The 23,253-nt window shown below is 43.6% G+C and overlaps 2 protein-coding genes and 1 long non-coding RNA gene across 4 annotated transcripts in view; 1 reads left to right on the top strand and 2 right to left on the bottom strand.

The window, feature by feature from the left end:
- Nucleotides 1-3,588, bottom strand: part of TBC1D8 (TBC1 domain family member 8) — a 47,795-nt gene extending 44,207 nt beyond the window's left edge. The window contains exon 1 of one of the 2 annotated variants that reach the window (XM_028727917.2): nt 3,105-3,588. In XM_028727917.2, the coding sequence (XP_028583750.2) occupies nt 3,105-3,231 (127 nt within the window). In that variant the 5' untranslated portion in view covers nt 3,232-3,588. The remainder of the gene's footprint in view (nt 1-3,104) is intronic. The other variant, XM_028727918.2, reaches the window with a different exon arrangement.
- Nucleotides 3,589-7,229: 3,641 nt separating this feature from the next.
- Nucleotides 7,230-12,246, bottom strand: LOC114596395 (uncharacterized). The gene is made up of 2 exons (XR_003706517.2): nt 12,003-12,246; nt 7,230-8,315 (listed from the first exon to the last, which is right to left on the bottom strand). It is a non-coding gene; the product is annotated as an uncharacterized LOC114596395 (long non-coding RNA).
- Nucleotides 12,247-12,513: 267 nt separating this feature from the next.
- CNOT11 (CCR4-NOT transcription complex subunit 11) lies at nt 12,514-22,673 on the top strand. The gene is made up of 7 exons (XM_028727921.2): nt 12,514-13,047; nt 15,975-16,139; nt 17,954-18,106; nt 19,403-19,605; nt 19,773-19,975; nt 21,502-21,598; nt 22,351-22,673. Exons 1-7 carry the CDS (start codon nt 12,660-12,662, stop codon nt 22,546-22,548), a joined length of 1,407 nt encoding a protein of 468 aa, XP_028583754.2. The 5' UTR covers nt 12,514-12,659; the 3' UTR covers nt 22,549-22,673.
- Nucleotides 22,674-23,253: the final 580 nt, after the last annotated feature.

The raw sequence follows: 23,253 nt of genomic DNA on the forward strand, positions 1-23,253 counted from the left end.
TTAAGAGGCTTGTCTCTCAGGCTTGACTGCTTGCCTTCTGTAAGTGTGTTGTTTTGTTAGCCTGAACAGCAAATGTGAGGTCATTTAGGCATTTAGGGCCCAGACAGTATGTTCTATTCTATTTTGTAGCCTTAGGTAAGGCACTTGCCTTCATCTTGTTCAACATTCTAGACTGACTCAGACACTGGGGCATCTATTTTGGTATTATCTACCTCCCAGACTGTGATTCGTGGACCACCACTGGTCTGCAGCATATCCATATTGATTTCTACATTTTTATTGTTTCTTTTTAAATATTTTTAAATATTGCGTTTTATCGCAATACAATTTGAGTTCTATGGAATGTCAATGTCAATGCAATAAATTACAATATGTAAGATATAAAAGCAGCAATAAAAATACTATTTAAAATCATCTAGTGCAGCACATTACAACTGCTGCAAAAGACAGAAAAATCATCAAGTGGTCCACTGAGACCATCAGCAATTTTCAAGAGGTCTCTGGGAGGAAAATAATAAAATCCTAGAATTGTAGAGTTGGAAAAGTGTGGAAACCACTAGTCTATGCCAGTAGTCTTCAATATTTCAGACCTGGCACTCACCTTTAACCCAAACATACATTTGGAGCCCATTTCTCAATATTTTTACCATGTATCTGTATGCTGGAAGTGCTGTATTGCAGCCCATCTGAGATCAGACTGCAAGCCAGTAGTGCACCCTAACCCACCAAGTGGACACCAATAGTCTGACTGGCAGCGGCTCTCTGGGGTTCAGATAGGGCTCATTCCCCAATTCTACCGTGCAGATGCTGGGGATTGAAGCTGCAACTTTCTGCATGCAAAGCAGATACTCTACCACTGAGCTATAGGCCCAGACGTTGTAGGACAGATTGGACTTCTAGCATTCCCACATTTTGAAAGCCCTAGCTTACCGTGCTGCATGTTCAGTGTGATTTAATTGCATTACAGGCTGGACCTGCACACGGCCATAAAAGTTATTAACAACTGTTGCTTTAAAAAAAATAACAAAACGATCTGCACTGCTTATTACAAGTACAGTGGTACCTCAGTTTAAGAACAACCCTGTTTACGAACTATTTGGTTTACAAACTCCGCAAAACTGGAAGTAGTGTCCCGGTTTGTGAACTTTACCTCGGTCTAAGAACTGAATCCGAACGGTGGAAGGGCACTGGCAGTGGGAGGTCTCGTTAAAGAAAGTGTGCCTTGGTTTAAGAACGGTTTCGGTTTAAGAACGGACTTCCGGAACGGATTAAGTTCATAAACCGAGGTACCACTGTACTCAAATGTGAAGAAAGTCCCAGAAGTGTAATTGCTTGGTCTCCTGAAAAAGTTGTACTGGCACTTCAAGGTTAGAAATACTTATCTAGCCTGATTGCTACACAGGCATTCTGTACTGGAATTGTGCCTGTGGTTACCCAATAGTGGAAAATCTAAGGGACTTTCAGAAGGAAAGCCAGTAGGCCATTATCTTCCAAAGCACCAATATATGAACAGAAATGTCAACATAATTAAACATGCCAGCAGAGTTTATATTATTAGCCTACATACGTAATTGTACAGCAGAAATGTACTGCTGAATGAATTCACCAGAAGTTTTATGAGTGTCTTACAGTGCAATCCAATGTTTGTCTGCTCAGAAGTAAGTTCCGCTGGGATAAAGGGAACTTATTCACTTGAAAATGGGCAGGACTGCAGCCTTACTGTTTATCAACACCTGTGGCCCTCCAAATTCTGTTGGACTTGCAACTCTCATCAAGCCCTAGGCAACTCTGCCTAGGTCAGGTATGACAGGAGCTGTAGACCCACAATGTCTAGTTGAGTCTAGAGGGTCATGGCTTCCCCATCCCTGATTTACACACTCAAGGTGCTTATTCTAAGCAATAATTACGACTTTTGGGGCACTCATTTTACTCTCCAACTTACAAGTCCTCCCCTCCTTTTCCCAAATAATCTGTTCCATATGGAAAAATGTCCTTCATATTTTGTTTTTACTACAGTATTCGCCTTTCCTATTATGCCACCATTAAATTAGCTCCAATAAAACAATGCTTATTAGCTTATTTATGGGCATCATTGCGTTCTAAATACCAAATTAAGCACTGCTTTAAAACCTTATACACTATACAGCCCTGCCCATGCTGTTCCATATGGAGAGTCCTAAATGCAGAGCTCTTTTCAAAATCTCACGTATTTTTGTTTCAAGCCGCAGTCTATCTTAAATATAGCCTTCCATTGCCTTCTTATTCTACATGTCTTATCTTGGCAAACTGGAAAAATCCAGCATCTCATGGGCTCTGGCTAAGCTCTTCCACGTTTTCCCTCTCTATCGGATTTCCTCCTTTCTCCCCCATTAACAACAGCTGCTGCAGGCACCTGAACAAAAAACTCGAGTTAAATCCCACTCTGAAAACAATGGAGTTGTTCAGAGGACAGAAACCTTTTATCATACGCCAAGAGACTTAGTAAAAAAAAAACAAAATATGGGCAAGGGGAGCTTCTATCTGCACGCAGGCTACAGCTCCTTCCTTTACTCCACAGTGACTTTTTCCAACTATAAGGTGTGGGGAAAAGTGACTACTTGCAATGCACAACCGGGGGGGGGGGGGAAAGCAGAGGTAAGAATTCAGGTTGTCCCTGAACAAAGAGGCTGGTTTCTCTCCCCCCCCCCCGCGTCCATCTCCTTTCCCCCACCTCAGGGTGCAGGGCAGCAGCAAAATCCCCTCCACCCAGTCCATCCCCCTCACACTATGGGAGTTACTTCCTCCTCTTCCTCAGTCCCGACCAAGGAGTCAAAAGACGGCAGAAGTATATAAGAAAAGCAACAAAGAGAGAGAGAGAGAGAGAGAGAGAGAGAGAGAGACCCCAGTTTCGGGGACGTCTGGAGAGGAATCCTCCTGGAGGCTAATAATAATATCGCGGCCACGACAGACCCACTCCTTTCCCTCCGGAGGGGTTGGGAAGGCGAAGGGCGGCTCGCACTTCCACGCCTGCCGACCTGTAGGCGAGCTTTCCCGGCGGGGGTGGCGGCCCGCTTCCAGCTCTGATTATGGGGTCGCCCCGGCCAAGCCCCTCTCCCGCCGTTTACCGGTGAAGCGCCCGCCGCCGCCTCCGTGGCCCCGCCGCCGCTGCAGCACGAAGTAGCCGCTGCTCTTCTGCGTGACCCACAGCTTCAGGGCGTTTTTCAGCAGCACCTCCTCGGGCTTCAGCCACATCTTGACGCCGGCCAAGCCCCTCCGCCGCCAGGGGTCACATCGCTCGCTCCGCCGCCGCCGCGGGACCCCGCCGCCCGTCCACTCGCCGTCGCCGGCGGCAAGGCGAAGGGGGCGCCCTCCGCCAACGCCCGCCCCGCGGGGAGGAGCTCGCCGCTGGGCCCGAGAGCCTGCTCCTCCTCCCGGGGGAGCGGCTGGTGCTGCTGCGGTTGCCTGAAGCGAAGGGCGCCCTCGTCCTCCTGCCGCCTCAGAGGAGTTTCTCCTCAGAAACGAGAGAGGGAGAAGAAACCTGGCCTGGCCTTTCCAGGACGGGGGCGGGGGGGGGGGAATGGGAGCGGGAGGAGCCGAAAGAGGAAATCCCCTGCCTTGTTTCCACACACCGCCCGGCCTTGGCTTTTTCGTCCCGGCCGACCTAGAGCAGGCCCGCCCTGCAGTAGCTGAGGGAAGGAGGAGGCAACGCCGCCGCCGATGGCGGGGACGTTTTCCTGGAGTATAGGACTAATTGCCTCCTTAAATCCCAGAGGCGTGGAGGTTGAAACGCCCACGGGGCAAGAGCACGTGCAGAATGCGCGGTTACTGGGTGGGTTATGTTGTGCGTGCGTGTAACTAGGGCACTGCTTCCAAGGCAGAGAGAGAAGAGGGTAGGTGGCTTTCAAACCTTGGCACACCTCATTTTTTTCTTTCTTTTTTCTTTGGGAAAGAGCCCGTGGGAATGGGACTTCTGCGAGAATGCTGAGACGACAAATCCGTCGAGGGAATTTTGAGAAGTTGCTTTAAACGCACTTTTGTGAATGTAAACTGTTATGAATGTAAAGCTTCTTTCTGCCAGCCAGAATGTTTATTTGGCGTTTTAAATGGCTCTTTTCCGTTTTCTAACATTCCCAAATAGCTAGAGGGAGGCTCCGGTATGGTTTTACTTTAATGTCCAAAGATGCACATTATATCACCCTTCCACCACACTCATGAAAAGAGAAAGGTGATGATCCATCACAACCATGGGAAAGGGAAGAACTGCATGGTGCGAAACATGTCCAATGCCCGTGGGGTTCAGCAATGATCCATCAGGACCTCTTTCTGAGACTTGCTCCTTAGGAAGAACCAGAATCGCCAGAGAGCAATATGCCCCTATACTATCTCAGCCAGGTGGCTCAGAAGGACTTCATAGTTGATCATTTTGAAAGCTGTTGAGAAGTCAAGCAAAACTGTCCAGGACAAGGGTTGCCAGTGCAGGGTGTGTGGCACTACTTTGCCCACAGAATACTTCCCTGGCACTCACCCCTTCCCCTGTTGAAATCTAGTTTGAAAGAAGCATTCTATTGCAACCATTAAAATTGGATGTGGTGTCTGCTTGGTTGTAGTGTGTCTGTGATTTGACTTATTGTATTTCTCAGGTTTGCACAGAGAGTTCTGGAGTTGGAAGAGACCCCATGGATCATTTATCCAAACCCCTGCAATGCTCCCACAAGCCAGAAGAGGCTGACATTTGCCCCCTACCCTAGAGTGACCAAGGTTGCCTCCATCCTAAAACTGAGTTGGAAATGGATCTAGATAATCAGTATTATCCAAAAATACCTGGCACTGGACCACCACACACTTAAGCATCTTGCCCCGAAACCACATGAAATGACATGGTAACAATCCAGAACTCCAGGATCTAAAGGAGGCTTATTTGACAAAGCTCTTGCCATACATGCCTTCCTTTAAGGTAGCAAGTCTCATAGTCATCATCTAAACTTTTCTGTTCTGTCTTTCATTAAACATCCCATTGTGGTTTACAACAATGTTGAACAAACTCAGTTAAGCACATTAAGCAATAAATACAACAAGCAACTGCCAGAAAAATCACAAGAAGCTAGGTTGGTAATGATCACAACAAATGCTTGGGCAAACAGCTGTATTTAAGAGAGCACCAAAAATGCATAACAACTGGCTTTTATTGTAGAGGGGAGCTTATTCTGAGTGCCACAACAAAATAGGCCTTTACCATGGAGGGCTACTGCGAGATGGACTGTGCCACAGACAGAAGGGCATCATCTGAACAGATTGATTACTGCACCTTCTTTCAAAGAAGCATTCTCTTTGCAACCCAACCAGTCAGTCTGATTCTGGCAGCTAATTAGCAAAAGGAGCAAGCCTTAGGCTGCACATCTAAAAGGTATCCATAGTAACAGAACAAGCAGAAGCCAAAGTCCTGTTATCCTTCCCTCTAGTGTTATTTTCCAGTGTAAACATGGAAGAGGGGTAATGGATTTCAGCACACTACAGTAGTTTCACCACCACTTATCACCCTCCATGACTTGGAGAGTGAACTTTTGAAGTGGCTAGCCTCTCCACATGGAAGCAATGTGCAAGGAATCTCCATGAGCAAAAGCCAGTTCAGAAGTTCACCCTCCATCTTCTGGAGGGTGTCCAGGGGTGGCGCTAGAACATTCATCCCCCATGCCTCCTCTCACTTGTTTATTTAACTTGTGTGAATGCTTGAAGAGGATTTATGAGTGGCTGTTGCTGTATTTGTGTTATGCTGCTAAACTGGTGCCACATATAATAGTGATGAGTCTCAGTCAGAGTGGGGGCCATTGTAGGATCAGGCTGAAAAATTATTGCTCTCTGAATCTTAACGCAAGTGGGAAGCAAACTGAACTGTTTCATAACATCAGTGGTTTTAGTTGACTTATTTTTCTCCTAAGGCCATGTATTATTTCTGTGAGACCATTATCCTGCCAAAATGTTGCTTATTTGGCTAAGATCACTCAACAGGATTTTGAAATTAAAAAGGAACTTGTTGCCTCAGAGATTAAATAGGTACAATGTTACCCTGCTCAAGATATTATATATCTTCTCATGCAGATCTGTGAGAATGTTCTAATCTACAATATCCTTCATAATTCTTGCACTGAAATATAGCTGATTTCCCTTCCCTCTTTTTTAGCATGATGGAAAAAAATAGGCATGAATATGGTGCTCATGTATCCTCACAATAACACATTTTCTTTACTTTATATCCCATTATGACTATTTGGCAGCTGTGCAGCAAACAGTCTCTAAACGGCACTTACACAATAAGAGCACACATCAAGTTTCAAGGCCGTGCTCAAAATCTGAACAATGTCAGAATTCATCTGGTTTGTATCAATGTTATTACTGACCACAGCAATATGGAAAATGTATGCCTTGCCCTGCAATCCTGCTACACCAAGACATTTCCTATTACATTTCTAACATGCCACCTGGGGATTTCAAAATTGCAACAGTAGAAAGCAGCTGCACAGGGCAGAAACATTGAATAAACATATTCTGTTATCTTGCCAGATGCATTGTGTGTCTCAGTAACTTTATCCATTGGTTTTCTTTAATATTATTGGCCAATGAGAATATCACCAAAAGGAAAATGCCCATAACCAAGAGATGCAGAGGAACACCACATTCCTTCCCTAAATTTCCATCATTCATTAAGATACATACACACTTTTAGTTCCTTTGTTTACAAACATTAGAAAAAATATGCAGACAATGGCTGCATGGCTGGATTATAATGGTGCAATTGGAGTAATTGCACCAGGGTCCTTTACTGCAAGGGCTCCCAGACTCTGACCTTTCATTTAAAAACAAGGTAAGTATGTAGCCATCATAGAAGAAAAGTTAAAAAGCAAAATGTGCAGGCAACCAATTCTGTGAGATGAGCCAGCTCCTGCATGCCAGTATTTTTAGCCAGACTTCAGTGAAGTCAGAGTTTTGACAAGTAAGTTGCTTGAACACCAAGCTATAGGAATCACTCACTGGGCACCTGCTCCCTTTTAGTGCACTTTATTTCTTGCTTCAGTCTCATTTTCTAGTCCTTGGAATCTCGTTTGCATTTCCTTCCTTTCTTGCAACCAGTATATCTTTCCTGTAGAGGATTCAACCAAAACCAAGTACTCCCTATACATTAGTTTCTGCACATCTACTACACAGCAAGCGTAGTTACCCTTTTAATAACCACACTATATGTAGTTACCCATTAGTAACTATATTAAAACACTTTATTCAAACACTTTTTCCAGACTCCCATTGGTCCACTTCAGTGAAGCCTCACCAGCTGACTATAATTGAGGGCTTTTGTTGAATTCCCATGATTCAGCCCCTAGTAAAGTGTAGGTCTGTTTCTGCTGTCCCGTCCTGGAATCTTCCTCTGGTTCTCCTACCAGACAGACACTATAGCCTAGCACTCCAAAGTGTCCCTCCCTTCTCCCTCAGTGCCGTAGACAGGTGCTCTTCTCATCTCTTCAGTCTGAGCCAAGTGATTCAGCTACCCCAGGCAAGTCATCGGTCACCAATACACTCTGCCTTCCTTTCAGATGTTCTTTTTTCTTCTGCAATCTTCTTTCTCTGCTGTCTTCATCTTCTGGTTGAACACCAAGCACCAATCAGCATGGACTAAGCAACTAACCCTCCTGCTGACCACCACATGGTCATATATACATTACTACCAGTCAACTGCACCGATTAACTAAGAATTCTAAATCTGCAATAACCAATCTGAATATACAAGTCTTCTATTCTTTTTTTTTGCATACTGAGAGTTCTATTTCCTCCTTGCTGTCAGTTGAGATCTCCCAGTGACAGTTAAACCAACTTCCACATAACCGGAGGATTCCCCCATCAAACACATTACAATACAAATGGCAGAATATATTACACAATATCCATTAAAACACAATTAAAATAGATAGGATTTCTTCACAAGTGCCAATGAAAAGATGTCATTGCCTCAGTAAGTTGTGTTTCCTTAGATTTGTAGTTTAAATTAATAATAAAAAAGCATTTCCAAGTGGATAACCCTCTCTGACTGTTGATCCTGGTGTTGTCACACTGTACCAAAAGCATTATAACCATGTGGGTTTGTTCCATGGTGACTTCCTTCCGGACTGAGATCATTATACATATTAATCTAGTTTTAGAATCTTCTTTGAAATTCACTGATATATATTCAGTTTTGAATTACATCCTGGCACTGCGGGAACTATCAGATGGACAACATAAATAGGTCCCAAGGGCTTTTGTGGCAACAAAAAGATGTATTCTCCAGCACTGGAAAGATAAATCCCCACCTGCTATTGTACAATGGACAGAGGACATTAATGTACTTTCCGCATTTGGACATGCAGTTTTTAACAGACAACAGATTTCAGACTCCAAGGGGGCATTTGGATGGCAGATAATGATATTAATGCTTAGACAGTCTGTTAATGGACTTTTACGAAGCACTCTTATTTTTTTATATAGTTGTTACCAACAATTATTTATCTGCAATTTTTTCTAATACCAACCCGTTACCTTCTCCTTTCCTTCTTTCCTCTTATTTTGAGCTATATGCTGGGGGTGGGGTGGGAATTGTACTGCAAGTATAAATATAAAAAATAAGCCACTTAGGTTGGCTTGTTTTAAACTAACCATAGTTAATGTTAGGCAGTTTATTGATTCAGACAGGATGACTAACAGCAGTTAGCAAAATCTTTTACTACCTCCTTGTCCTGGCTAGATGGGAGGAGGAAGGGACCGCACGAGGCCAGGAGGGGGCTTCATTCAAATTCAGTAACCACTGTATACACACCTTCCAACATTATCCTTCCTCAAGTCATCAGCCTGCAATTGGTCCCATATCTACCATTAGCTATCTATATAACTCTTAGCCTTGCTTGCTTATCACACTTCTACATTTTGACTTTTTAAAAGTAAAAATAAAGGTAAACGTAAAGGACCCCTGACCATTAGGTCCAGTTGTGGACGACTCTGGGGTTGCGGCGCTCATCTCGCTTTATTGGCCGAGGGAGCCGGCCTACAGCTTCTGGGTCATGTGGTCAGCATGACTAAGCCGCTTCTGGCGAAACCAGAGCAGCGCATGGAAAGGCCGTTTAGCTTCCCGCCAGAGCGGTACCTATTTATCTACTTGCACTGGCATGCTTTCGAACTGCTAGGTGGGCAGGAGCTGGGACCGAACAACGGGAGCTCACCCCATCACGGGGATTCCAATCACCAAATCGGCAAGCCCTAGGCTCTGTGGTTTAGACCACAGCACCACCCGCATCCCTTATGTAAGGACTACTAAATGTGACTTCTGTTTATTAGGAGGACTCATTCAGTACCTGAGAATGGTCACTTGATACAGAGGAAAGAGCTAAGTATAATTTGGGCGAACATGTCCTCCTAAACCCATATTTGGTGACATAATGGGGACACATAATGGGGACACAGAGGGGCACTTATTGGGAGAAGTAACAGTAGGCAGGAAGGCTGCTCAACCCTTCCCACACTTGCCATTGCCACACTCTTCATGCCACTGTTTCTTCATTGGCTTTTTATAAGGGGCTGCTCACTGCTCAGAAATAACAGTCAATGTCGCTATAATGAAGATACCAAAACACACCCTCTTTAATGGCTCACTTAAATTAGTCCCCTTCCCACAAGTAAAAATACTTTGTTCTACTAACTTTCCGCTCTGTTTTAAATATGAACACTCACTGCAGTGTTCAAATAGCCGGGCTGCTGAAGAAAATCAATAGTTTTCTATTACATGCATTATACCACTGCAATATATCGTACAAATATGTGTAATGGCTTTCAGCATTAAGGTAAGATGGAAAAAGCATAGATACACTAAAGCTACATCACACTTCAAAAACACCAAAGAACTGACTGTGGAAATATGGCATGTTTCCAATGTTAGTCTTACTCAAAGTAGATCCATTGAACTTAATGGTTTATGATTAACTTGGGCCAGTGGTTTTCAAACAGGGTGTCGTGGCACCCTGGGGTGCCTTGAATGACAGTCAGGGGTGCTGTGGGCAACACTGGCCTCTGTCCCTCTTTCCTTCCCTCCCTCCTCTGATGCCCTCTTGCATCTCTGCCTCCCAAAGGTTTGCACAGCTGTTTGTTGCGGCAGCCCTGCTACAAGGTCCCCAGGCAAATGTTGCCTCTGGGGTTGGCCAGGAAGTGCTTCCCAGGCCTCTGTGAGGCAGTGTGAGGAGGCATCTCTCTTTGGGGTAGGGGGTGGTAGCTCAGAGACCAGGGGTGGCAGCTGTGGCTGTCCAGAGGACTCCCAAGGAGAGAGGAGAGGAGGCTGAGGGAACACTCCACAAGGGAGGGTGTTTGAAAAAAGGGTGAGGGACTGCCAGCTCTGCAGGCAAGGGGTGACATAACTGGGCTCCTGAGCCCCACAGGGGTGCCACAGAAAGAATGCTGTTGGTCAAGGGAGCCATGGACTCAAAAAGGTTGAAAACCTCTGACTTAGGCCCATCTGAACTGTTATTGAACTACTTGTATGTAATTTAATGCAGAATAAAAAACAAATAAATTGGTTTAAACTGAGGACAGATGTAGGCGACATATTCAGATTTGACATGCATGGAAGCTACGACCACAGCCTGATCCTAAACCATGTTTACTCAAAAATAATCATGCTGCAAAACTGATGCTGCAATCCTATATTTACCCCAGAGTAAGCCACTGGAACTTGAAGAGACTCACTTTGAAGTATGCATTACAGTGGAACCTCAGTTTTCAAATGCAATCCGTTCCGGAAGTTCAGTTGACTTCCAAAACGTTCAAAAACCGAGGATCAAAGGGCTGTCAGCAATGTCAATGGGGAAAATTGAAAATCTGTCTCGGAAGCCGTTCGACTTCCAAGGCGCATTCGAAAACAGAAGCATTCACTTCCAGGTTTCGGCTTCAGCTTCTGAAACCTTCGGTTCGAAAACTGAAGTTTGACTATAAGATTAGCTGAGAGGCTCAAATTCTAGCAAACTCATCTGGGGGGGTAAGACCTGTTGAACTTAGGTTGTGTACACACAGGGGCTGCATATCCCATGAGATTAGTGGATGTCTGCTTCACCTCGCCTCAAGGGTGGGCCGGCTTGCGTACACACTCCTGTCTTCTATATCCTGTGCACTCCCTCGGCTGCTTTGTGAAGCCCTCTATATAGGATGCTAGTCACAATCCACATTTAAACCCTATGTTTTGATGCATTTCCTCCCAAAGCAGCTTTGAAACATAAGCCATATGAAGCCAGAATCTCCACCCTCTCTCCACCCACCAGTGTGGACAGACAGGGGGCAACTTGGAAACACATCCAACTGTAGGGGCAAATGTGATTTGAAACACAGAAGGGTCCCACCAGGGTCATCTAGTTCAACCCCCTGCAATGCAGCAATCTTTTGCCAACGTGGGACTCAAACCCACAACCCTGAGATTAAGGGTCTCATGCTCTACCAACTGAGCTATCCCTCAAGACCTCGCTGCATCTTAAGCCGGCAGTGCACCTTATTTCAGAGTAAAGGTGCACAAGATGGTACTGCGAGTCAAGAATCACTGCATAGCCCACTGAAATCGGAATCGGCTGCACTTCTCACGCGCAAAGACACTCTCAAGGCCTCAGCTCTGTATATTAAAGTTGTATTGGTTCAGTTACCTTTCTTCTTTTAAAAAAAAAAACCTGCTTGGAAATCAGACTACAGTACAGTGGTACCTCAGGTTAAGTACAGTACTTAATTCCTTCCGGAGGTCCGTACTTAACCTGAAACTGTTCTTAACCTGAAGCACCACTTTAGCTAATGGTGCCTCCTGCTGCTGCTGCGCCGCTGGAGCCCGATTTCTGTTCTCATTCTGAAGCAAAGTTCTTAACCTGAAGCACTATTTCTGGGTTAGCGGAGTCTATAACCTGAAGCGTATGTAACCTGAGCTACCACTGTACAAACATCGAAGCAACACATTACTCAACACTCCCGGCAAAGCGCTCCACCTCAAAGGAGGAAACAGCCAATCCCGTTCCTCTCCCTTGAAGTTTTAGGTCTCCGAGCGGCCAATCCCGCTTCTCATTCCTGTATCTGGGTTCGGAAGAGCCCAATCCCTTTCGCCGAGGGGGAGCCACGGAGCTCAGTTCCCAACCACTGGAGGATCGCCGCTCGCTTCCGCTGCCCCCCCGCCGCGCCGCCTCCCTTTGGTTGCCCGGGTTTCACCGCTCCTCCCCGCTATATAAGCTTTGCGACAATGTTGGAAAGCGGGGCCCGCTATCCAGCGGCGAGCGACTTTACGGTAGAGCCCGCTCGTGCGGAGCGATAGCCGCGATGTCTAGATAGAGCGTGGGCGGCAGAACGTTGCGGGAAACATGCGCGCGCACGGGGGGGGGGCGAATGAATAATGAGAGGAGTAGCTGGTAGGTAGGTAGGCGGGCGAGGTAGCGCGCGCAGGCGAGGCGAGACAGAAGGAAGGGGGCGGAGCTGGATGCCGGCGGGTGGAGCCAGCGTTAGTCCCCCAGCCCGGTTGCGCTACGGAGGCCGCGGGTTCGATACCCGGTGGGGGTTGTAGTAGTAGTAACAATAGTAGTAATAATAATAGCAATAGTAATAACAGCAGCACCGAGGCGGAGTTCTCTCCTCCTCCGCCGCCTCGTGGAGAGATGAGCCTTTCGCCGAAGGAGCTGTCGAGCCTGCTGAGCATCGTGTCGGAGGAGGCCGGCGGCGGCACCTTCGAAGGCCTCTCCACCGCCTTCCACCACTACTTCGGCAAGGCCGAGCACTTCCGCGTGGGCTCCGTGCTGGTGCTGCTCCTGCAGCAGCCCGACTTGCTGCCCACGCCGCCGCAGCGCCTCACCGCCCTCTACCTGCTGTGGGAGATGTACCGCACCGAGCCGCTCGCCGCCAACCCTTTCGCCGCCATCTTCGCGCACCTCCTCAACCCCGCGCCGCCCGAGAGAACCACCGCCAGCAGCGCCGCCGCCGCCGCCAGCGCCGCCACAGGCCCGGCCGGGGGTGGCGGCGACGACGGCGAGAGGCCTCCGCTCTCAGGTACCGCCGGCCGAACGATTCTCCCCGTGGGGGGAGAAGAGCGGTTTCTCCTCGGTAGCAGCACTTCCTTTCCGACACTTTAGTTGTACGTTTGAATCGGGGTTGGGGGAAACCCGTGGCCGTCCGGATGGTGCTGGGCTCCAGTCCCGGTGATCATCATCATCATAACATAATACTAATTACTACTACTAGCTCCCACATCTGGAGGGCCGCAGGTTCCTCACCCCTGGCTTAAAGCGGAATAAATGCATTTTTCCTTCTCCCCCATCCACCACAAGTATGTCAGGATTTACGGTGCTCTTTTTGAACTCCTTTCTTACCATTTACATTTAAGTTACTACTTGTCCTGTGCATGTTGATTCAAAAGCATGTCCCGTTGAGTTCAATCAGGCTTGCTCCCCCCAGCCCGTGAATGTACAGTATAGGATTGCAGCTTTAGCCCTGGTGATTAATAATAATAATAATAATACTTAAGAGTTCCCACATCTGGAGAGCCACAGGTTCCTCACCAATGACTTAAAAGGAATAGATGCATTTTTCCTCCCCACCACCACAAGTATGTCAGGATTTTAAGGTGGTTTTTTTGAACTCCTTTCTTACCTGTGGTCCCTCCACCCACAGCATTTTCATTTAAGGTACTGCTTGTTGATTCAGAAGCATGTCCCACTGAGTTCAATCAGACTTGCTCCCATGAATGTACCTGTATAGGATTGCAGCTTTGCTCTCTTGTTGTTGTAACTTTGGCATTGCCTTTGGATGCATGTGACATGCCTTTTTTGGGTGGCCCTCATTTAATGGCTGTAATAGTGCCTTCCTAATCATCATTTATTCTCAAGTAAACAGCATCCATCACTTCCCTATTCAGTCAGTCACATATCATCACACATAAGTGGGCCAGACCCCCTGGGGGGAAACGTCCTTGTGAAATATTATGAAACGTTCATGTTTCTAGCATGCTGGCTGTGAGTAGGGAAGGGTTTTAGAGGGGTATAACACTTCTGTGTTAGGTGATCTTGAACCCATTGGGTAATAGGTACCCATCTTGCAAAGTGACCCCTCCCTGGTTACAGTGCATAGGCTCATCTAAGTTTAGATGAAAACTTGGGATGCTTACACAGATTGAAAACGAGGAACACTTAAAAAAAATGTAACTAATGTAAGCTACCTTGAAAAAAATATTTGAAAGGCAGGGTAAAGATGGATTAAATAAATATTTTTACCTAGTTTAATATTATGGCTTTGTAAGGAAAAGTGTCTATGCATTCACGCATGATGACAGTGATAGCCAGTCATGCCTTCTCACTAAATTCACATGCAACAAAATACAGTGGTACCTTGGTTCTCAAACCTATTCTGTTCCAGAAGTCAGTTCCAAAACCAAAGTGTTCCAAAACCAAGGCACGCTTTCCCATTGAAAGTAATGCAAAGTGGATTAATCCATTCCAGACTTTTTAAAACCCCTAAAACAGCAGTTTAACATGAATTTTACTATCTAGCGAGACCATTGAGCCATAAAATGAAAGCAATAATCAATGTACTGCAGTCACACAATCAATCAGTAGCTGAACTGGGTTCCACACTGTCACATAAACAAAAACGAAAGAGCCGCAAAAACAAAAATGCAAAATAAATAGCAAAAACAGACAGACCTCAGCGTAACACTCAAAACGGAAGTGTGGCACTCAAAATGGAGCACGTATGGCTTCCGAAAAAAGTTCACAAACCGGAACACTTCCGGGTTTGCAGTGTTTGGGTTCCAAGTTGTTAGAGTACCATGGCCTTTGAGAACCAAGGTACCACTGTAGATATTTGTGTGATAATAATAGATCCTTTTTTGTAACCAAGAATTATATATGTATGAAAATCAACCAGTTTCAGTGGTTTATTGAAACCAGAACTTTGAATTGTGTTTAAGAAGCCAGGGCCTGACTTTGGCAATAGTGCCTTCTGTCATAATTAAGTCTCTTATTAAAAATATAAGAGCCCTGCTGGATTAGATGAATGATTCATCTAGTCCAGCATTCTGTTCCCACAGTTGCTAGTCAGATGTCTGTGGGAAGCTCACATGCAAGATGTGCATACAGTAATCCACTTCTGCTCCTGCTCTTCAGTAGGTTAGAGACTTACTGCTTCTGAAAGTGGAAGGAGTCATAACTAGTAGCCATTGATAACCTAATTCTCTTTCCCCCAAGTGAAGTGCGCCTGGCTCATTGACTTTCAGGACAAATTTTAAAACATTCATGTTTACTTAGGTATTTGATGGCTAAAAGACACTGTTCCTGGTAGCCTTGAGGTTCTTAGTTGAGAATGTTCTTTTAAAAACAATTTCTAAAAACTGTTTTATCACTGCTGCTCTGGGCTCCTTTGAAAGAAAGGTTGGGATATAAATAAATATGTTACTGTTATTATTAGTAACAACAACAACAACAACAGAAACCTGTAAAACATGTCATGGGTTGGTTAGATGAGTAAGAAAGTATTAATTCCTATATATAAGTTGGGGGGAATAATGTTTGTGATCCTAATTGTAATTGCAAAATAGGAGGATGTGTTTGTTGATGCCAAGGAAACGTGTAAAATGTGAGGACAGTGTAGCAAAAGTACCAGTCTAAAAGGTTATTTTAAAAGTCTTTCAGAATATGTAAGTTGAGGTGAGGAAAATTCATTTTAAAAATACAGTACTAATTCTGAGTATTCAGTCACAAACAGATGCTGTTTTAGCTAGTTTAATTTACAGCCAAACAAAACTTTCTGTTTTTGGTTGTATGTTTATACATAAATCACTTGCATTTCACGTAAACCCAGTTGTTAGAGAAGAGTGCAAAACATTTCTACCCATTTGTTACATCAAGTTAATATTTGTATTTCAGTATGTATAAAGTACTATTTTTAGCACATGAAATCCTGAAATGATGTTGCCTTTCCAGGTTTTCTGCCTCCTATAACCCCACCAGAGAAATTCTTTCTTTCCCAGCTGATGTTGGCCCCACCTAGAGAGCTCTTCAAAAAGACCCCAAGACAGATTGCATCAATGGATGTAGGAAATATGGGCCAATCTGTGGATATCAGCGGCCTTCAGCTGGCTTTGGCAGGTAAAAATTTATTGTTCTTGCTGAGATCTGATCCTGCTCTAGAATGAATGACATTTGCACTACCTTTGTTCTTGTGCTAAGTGTGCGTAGAAGAGTCGTAAGAGAGTGGCTGTGTTCTTGTGCTTGCAAGCTAAAGTTTGTATTTTTATAGTACAAGTTTACAGCACTTTGCTGAATTTGAACATGAATTCGTCACACTGAATTTGTCAGTTTGTGGCTTTTAAGAAGCAATTATTGGCATGCTGAAAGGTGGAACAATGATTCTTTCTGGTCAGCGGTTGTGTATTCTGGCTGTTCTGCCTCTAAGATGTGGGCAAGAAAAGCTATTGCCAGAAAGAACAAGGAGAGAAAACAGTTAATTTAATTGTTCCCCCTAAAACACTACTAAGGTGAAAAGGCAAGGCACTCTGCAGGAATCAGAATGGAACTTCCATGTTGCTAAACAAAGAGGAACAGAAAAAATGATTCGAACTTGATTTACACTTGGATAGTTCATGTTAAAACAAACTTCCTAACTTTTACAGAGAGAAGTTGAGCTAACAGTATATCTTGATTGCATTTTGCTCTTCACGCTGCTGGGATAATTTTTCAAATAAATTCTCATTTTGTGCTTTTTGTAGCTAGTTTTGTCACTAAGCTTCTTGCCAATTACGTGTCATATGTTGCTTTGGAAAAGGAAAAGTATTCTGGCAATGTACTGTGTTAAATACAAACTGTTTATTTGATGGAAGACTTAGTTGATTAAGGATCAGTGACCTCTATTGAAATCAGATTTTTTCCAGCACACTCCCTTTCAAATCAAAGGAGACTTCCTGGAATTGACGAACAAGGGGAAAATACTGCACTAAAATATCTCAATTTGTTTTCAGTTTGAATAGTGCGTAGTGCTTTCCCCTCTTAACTTGAAGATGTTTCTGAGGTCATATTTTGCTATTTCTAGAAATATTTTCAGGCATTATTTTACATACTTGTTTAGAATATGATATAAAAAGCTGATGTATGTGCACATGAGTAAGAACAGGCTTCCTCAACCTCGGCCCTCCAGATGTTTTGAGACTACAATTCCCAGAATCCCTGGCCACTGGTCCTGTTAGCTAGGGATCATGGGACTTGTAGGCCAAAAACATCTGGAGGGCCGAGGCTGAGGAAGCCTGAGTAAGAACTATAAAATACACCCAGAGCTCTTTTTTATAAAAAGCCTTTGCTGTGTCAGTTTCCAATTCTGAAGAGAAAAGTATATTAAAATACGGCTTGTGGTTCACAGCTGTGCACACAAATTGCTACCTAAAATTACAGTCAAGGGACCACAGATTCATACTTAGCACCAACCCTGCCTCCGCCCTCATATTGTGTTTGTGTGTGGCCCTATCCTTGATACTGTGCTGAGCTCTGGAAGCAATTGGAAAGCGCTGCAGAATTAGAGAGAGCCTCTTCCATGCCTAGAGAAGAATTATAATTCTCTCAGAACTTGTGCTTAGCTCATCTCAACCAGTGTTGAGCTCACAAATGCTTTTGTGAGTTCTCGATCTTAGACTCGAGACTTAGACTCTTAAGTTCTCAGACTCTTCCAAGCAGTGCCCTTGAATTACAGTAAGCCTTGTTACCTTATTGTGAGATGGGTGCATAAAAAGGTAAAAACAGCCTCTGATCAGATTTATAGTTCATGATGTCTGTTCAAACTTCTGAATCCTGATTTTTGTGGTTACTTATGTTGAGTATGGGTTTCATCCAATGGTGTTGCTCAGTTGACAATTCTGTTTGTTTTACTCAAGATCACATGCACTGAACATTGTGTTAACCATTTTCCCTTCTAGAACGTCAGTCTGAACTGCCGACACAGAGTAAAGCGAGTTTCCCCAGCATTCTCAGTGACCCTGACCCGGATTCTTCAAATTCTGGTTTTGACAGCTCCGTTGCCTCCCAGATCACTGAAGCTCTAGTGAGTGGACCAAAACCACCTATTGAAAGTATGCATTACTTTCTGTAATCTTTCACCCACTTACAGCATAAGATAGCTATAATATTAGTTATAATCCCACCACTTCATTTCTGTATGTGATTGTACTGATTGTAGCAAGCTTTAAAACTTGTAAAAAAAAAACCTGCTTGATTGCAAATGAAAGAATGAATGCTTTTCTCCAAAGCAATGACCAATAGGATGTGCCACAAAATAGTTTAGATTGATTTCTCCTGCACTTTCAGTTTATTAGAATAGCTGAGTTGGTCTGATGCTTTTACCTTCTGCAGGTTGAGGGTCATAGAGTCCTGTTATATTGCAAACATACCCTAAATGAAAATAGTTTCTGTACATTGGCCTGGTTTGCAGGTCATGCTAAGCAAAACCATGTTTTAGCTCCCAGGAAGATTGTGGCTGCTTAGCTCCTCTCTGGTCATTTTGCAGCTGCACTGCACTGAGCTAAACCATGGTTTGGCTTAGTATGTTGTCCAAATCCAGGTTTGTTTATGGTTGGTCTCTCCACGCTAACTATAAACTAACCTAGGTTTGTAACCTTAGTTCTAATAAGTAGTACTATGGTTCAGTCCTGTGCTACATTCTACCATTATTCTAGCTATGAACGAAGAACTAGAATATACTTAGGACTCATCTGCACTGCACATAAAGCCATATCATCTCTGTAAAAAAGTCACAACTTCCCTCAAAGAATCATGGGAACTGTAGTTTGTTGAGGGTGCTGAGAATTGTTAGGAGACCCTTATTACCTTCACAGAGGCAGAGTTCTCTGGGAAGAGGAATTGATTGACAAAACGCTATTGGGAACTGTTGCTCTTTCAGGGGAATAGGGTTCTCTTAACAACTCTTAGTACCCCTTTATAGTCCCCATAATTCTTTGGGGGAAGCCAAGACTGTTTAAGAGTGGTAGGAGACTGCTTTGAATGAATAGTGAAGATGGGGGCCTTATACTCTAGTTTATACTATCAGATTTCTGAATGGATTTGTAATTTTTCATCACGCACTAAGTGTCGCCATAGAATTCTTCAGGATCACCATGTGACAGATTGCCCACAGGTATTTATGGTGGTTTATCTATTACCCTGTTTTGAAATCAGAGGTTTTAGGAAAGTTCTCAGCTGCAAACATTGTACCACTATCATATCTGAACTCTCACGATTGTTTCATGGAGCAATAGTGTATTTCATTATGTGTTCAGAATGTAATGCTTAGGGAGAAGTGAGCATAATATTTAGTAGGCTTTCTGTACCAGGCGCTCTCAGATTGATATGAATGCAAATTATTTTTCCAGGCCATTTTCGTCCAGAATTTATACGACCCCCGCCTCCACTTCACATTTGTGAGGATGAGCTCGCTTGGTTGAACCCGATAGAGCCAGATCATGCCATTCAGTGGGACAAGTCAATGTGTGTGAAAAACAGTGCCGGAGTGGAAATCAAACGAATCATGGCCAAGGCTTTCAAAAGTCCTTTGTCATCAGCACAGCAAACGCAGGTATGTCTAGTAGTCAGGTGGTACATAGTCCCATTCTATTACTGTGCATTTTCTAATGTGAGCTTAAAGTATCCTTAAACTTGAAAGTAGTATATAGTATTGTCACCTAGATTTTGTTGTGCCTTGTTAAGTCTTAAGGTGTCCATTTATTTATTTCCCCTCTGCAGCTCCTTGGAGAATTGGAGAAAGACCCCAAGCTTGTTTACCACATTGGCCTCACTCCTGCCAAATTGCCTGATTTAGTGGAAAATAATCCTTTGGTTGCTATAGAAATGCTGCTTAAACTTATGCAGTCAAGTCAGATAACGGAGTATTTTTCAGTCTTGGTCAACATGGACATGTCTCTGCATTCAATGGAAGTTGTCAATCGGTAACTATTTGTCTACTTTAGATTGCTTTGTTGGCATTTTTGAATGAGCTTGATTTCTAGTATCCATGCAGCCAGTTTGGTCCCATCAAGGAACAGTATCCTGGGTACCTGTATCTGAATGTTGGTGTAGTTCAGTGTTTTGCACTCAGTTCTACGGACAAAGTACACGAGATACAATCAGAAACAGAATTGCCGGATTGGTCCAAAGGATTTGGACCTAATCCTTTACAATGCTGTCATTAAGGGTAGGTTTAATTCCAGCCCGACCTTTTCCTTTCCAGTATAAGAGAATGGCTGCAGTGGGGTGAATTGGCAGCGTTAATTTTTCTTCATCTCCCAAATTTAGTGTTTTGGCCTCCAGATTCAGGGACTACATAGGGGCAGGGAGGTATATTGTGTTCGTATGTACAGAGCATGTGGATGAATTGCATGTGTGCACATAAACAGGAATCCCTACAGCATTTGGGCTCTCCATATACATGAGCCCCCTTCCCATTCCTGTCCTAATTTTGCTAGTTTTTAATTAAGCTCGTGAAAGTGGAGAGAATGTCATGACAGTGGACCTGTGGATAGTTCAGTGGGGAGCAGCTTTAGGAGTATTCCATATCCTTGGATTCTTCTTCCTTTTTGTCTTCTTTGACAGCCACAGTCATTGGAAAGAGCCAGTGCAAGCTCAGAGGAAGATACCCATCTATGCACTTTCAGGATGGTAGATACCAAACAGCTGGCTGGTTGTAAATGTTATTGAGCCTCTGTGTCCATTCCTATGAAGGGACAGATGGCATTTTAAATTGGGGTGGTGTAGTGGGAAAGTAAACATGTACAGCCACTTCATGTTCAACAAATGTATAACCATCCACAGTGAAAGAGGGTCGTTATCCCATTAGTTGTGATTGACTAGTTCTTGGTAATAATCTCTTAAACAATAATTCCTCCTCAACTTCAGTACAATATACTATTTTAATGTGCTTTAGTGATGCATTGTTAGCTACCATGGGCATTTCTTAAAACAAACAAGGATAAAAGGTTTTATAAATGTGTAGCACGGCAATTGACAAATCCATTAATTCAAAATCGGCTCATTCTTTCCCTCCCACTGACTTCATTCTAAAGACTCAGGCAGAGAGATCAGCTCAGAATATATGCAACTGTAGAAGAGGGATATAAATGAAATGAATAATCATACTGTACCATTAAAAAATAAGCCATAAGATCAGGTGGGGGGGGGGGTTGAAATTTTAAGCTGACTTGTGCACAAAGCAGCCCAAATGAAGCAACAGCCCTACATTTTGAAAGGATAAATTCTCTTCCTTATCTTTTCCCACCTGCAGTTGTAATTTCCTTTTCACACTCATGATGTTAATATCACACCATAAATGTAGGAGGCTGTGTGAACATTTGCTAAAATTCATTGTAACTAAATAGTAGTTGCTAAGGAGGTGTGGGATCAACTCCCCCCCCCCCCCCCGCATAGAATTTATGGCCGATCTGCTCATAGTTAATCAACTATTTTCTGTTTCCAACAGCCTTACCACAGCAGTTGATCTTCCTCCCGAATTTATTCACCTTTATATTTCCAACTGTATTTCTACTTGTGAGCAAATTAAGGACAAGTATATGCAGGTAGGTTTTTGGAAGCATTTCAAAATGAGAAACTATTGAAATCCCGGGACTGGTTCACCCAGGCTTGGGGCGGCGGGGGGAATGGAAATCCTTATGAAACTGTACAGAATTTGTACCTGGGAATTTGAAATATTTGCCTTGCTCTAAATGGAACACAGTATTTTGGTGTCTTACAGTTCTTACTATTCCATACTTTTAAAGTAGGGGTGGCTAATCTATGGCCTTCCAGATATCGTTTGCATCGCCTCCAGCCATCTTGGCCAGGGTCCAAGGATGAGCAACACCTGGAAGGCCAAAAGGTCCCCACACTTATTAAAGGTATATAAAAGGAACCAAAAGAAGAGGAGGAGGAAAGCACAATCTATTTTTTAGGGTTATTTTCCAAGCAAATTAAATGAAATACTCTAATTCAATCTGTGTTTCTGAATTGTGGCTTTAAGTTGCTAAGGAGCAACTAAAAACCATTGGATGATTGAAATTGACACCTGGGCTGAGGGATTTTTAAGCAGGCTACTTATTACAGAATTAAAAAAGTGAATCCTGTAAATTTTAACTAGCTTATAAAATGAACAGTTTTGATCTTCTTAAAAGAGATTTTATTTCTCCGAAGCTACTTTGTGAGCTGCTGCTTTCTTGGGTCAGCAGTCAATATATCTAGTGTTACCCTAAGTTTGTCATCTCCATTACTTTCAGTGAGCCTACTTTGAGTAGAACTAACATTAGATATAACCCATGTGTCGTCTATGTTTCAGAACCGGCTAGTACGACTTGTGTGCGTCTTTCTACAATCCTTGATTCGGAACAAAATAATTAATGTACAGGACTTATTTATAGAAGTGCAAGCCTTTTGTATTGAATTCAGCCGGATAAGAGAAGCAGCTGGCCTTTTTCGATTGCTGAAGACACTTGACACTGGTGAAAACCCTTCAGAGACGAAGACTTCAAAATAATACTTCATTTGGGAGAATGCTTTATATCGGATTAGGATTCTGTATGATTTTTGTATAGTTCACTATTTGCTTGCAATTAAGATGCTATGTGTGCTGTATTAAATATTGCTTTTTCTGCTGGAGAAGTTTGAATGATGTTGAGTCGATGATGTTGAACAAAACCTACTATTAGTGTGGCCTGAAGTCTTCATTGGAGAGCTCCCTGATGCAGGCACCCATGAAAGGCTTCAGTAAATAATCTGTCACAAACTCACAATGCAGGAAACTGCTTGCTCTCCTTACTTAGTTCCTGTTTCCACTGACTTGGCCTCAACATTGAGCACTCCTCAGAGATGCCTCTTTGATTGGATGCCAGGATTCTGAACAGAGAAGAGGTGCAAAGAGATTTCACTAGCCTCCATGGACCTTCTTAAAAATTCCACTGCTCCATAGCAGGCCAGCCATGTGAGATAATAAGTACTGTATTGCTCAGTTTGACTGCTAAGATACTCGATTCCAGTAAGCAAGTGTTGTGTTAGCATCTTAATTTACTTGCTTATCGGAGTTAAAGAAAAATAATCAAACCTATCGCAACACAAGTGAAGGGTATTGTTTGTCTTACAAGGCCGAACCAAGTTGAAAAAGCTGCAGATTTTTTACCTAAGAAGCAACGGTGAGAAATATTTTTGGGACGCTGATAACTTCATCTTCCCAAGAACAATATCT

The sequence above is a fragment of the Podarcis muralis genome, chromosome 4, assembly GCF_964188315.1.
Source record: "Podarcis muralis chromosome 4, rPodMur119.hap1.1, whole genome shotgun sequence".
Lineage (NCBI taxonomy): Eukaryota > Metazoa > Chordata > Lepidosauria > Squamata > Lacertidae > Podarcis > Podarcis muralis.

What these genes read in the sequence shown, in the direction of transcription:
- CNOT11 (XM_028727921.2), top strand. Translation starts at nt 12,660, where the DNA reads ATGAGCCTTTCGCCGAAGGAGCTGTCGAGCCTGCTGAGCATCGTGTCG. An exon ending in CGAGAGGCCTCCGCTCTCAG is followed by an intron (nt 13,048 to 15,974) that starts GTACCGCCGGCC and finishes TTGCCTTTCCAG; the next exon opens with GTTTTCTGCCTCCTATAACC. An exon ending in ACCAAAACCACCTATTGAAA is followed by an intron (nt 18,107 to 19,402) that starts GTATGCATTACT and finishes TTATTTTTCCAG; the next exon opens with GCCATTTTCGTCCAGAATTT.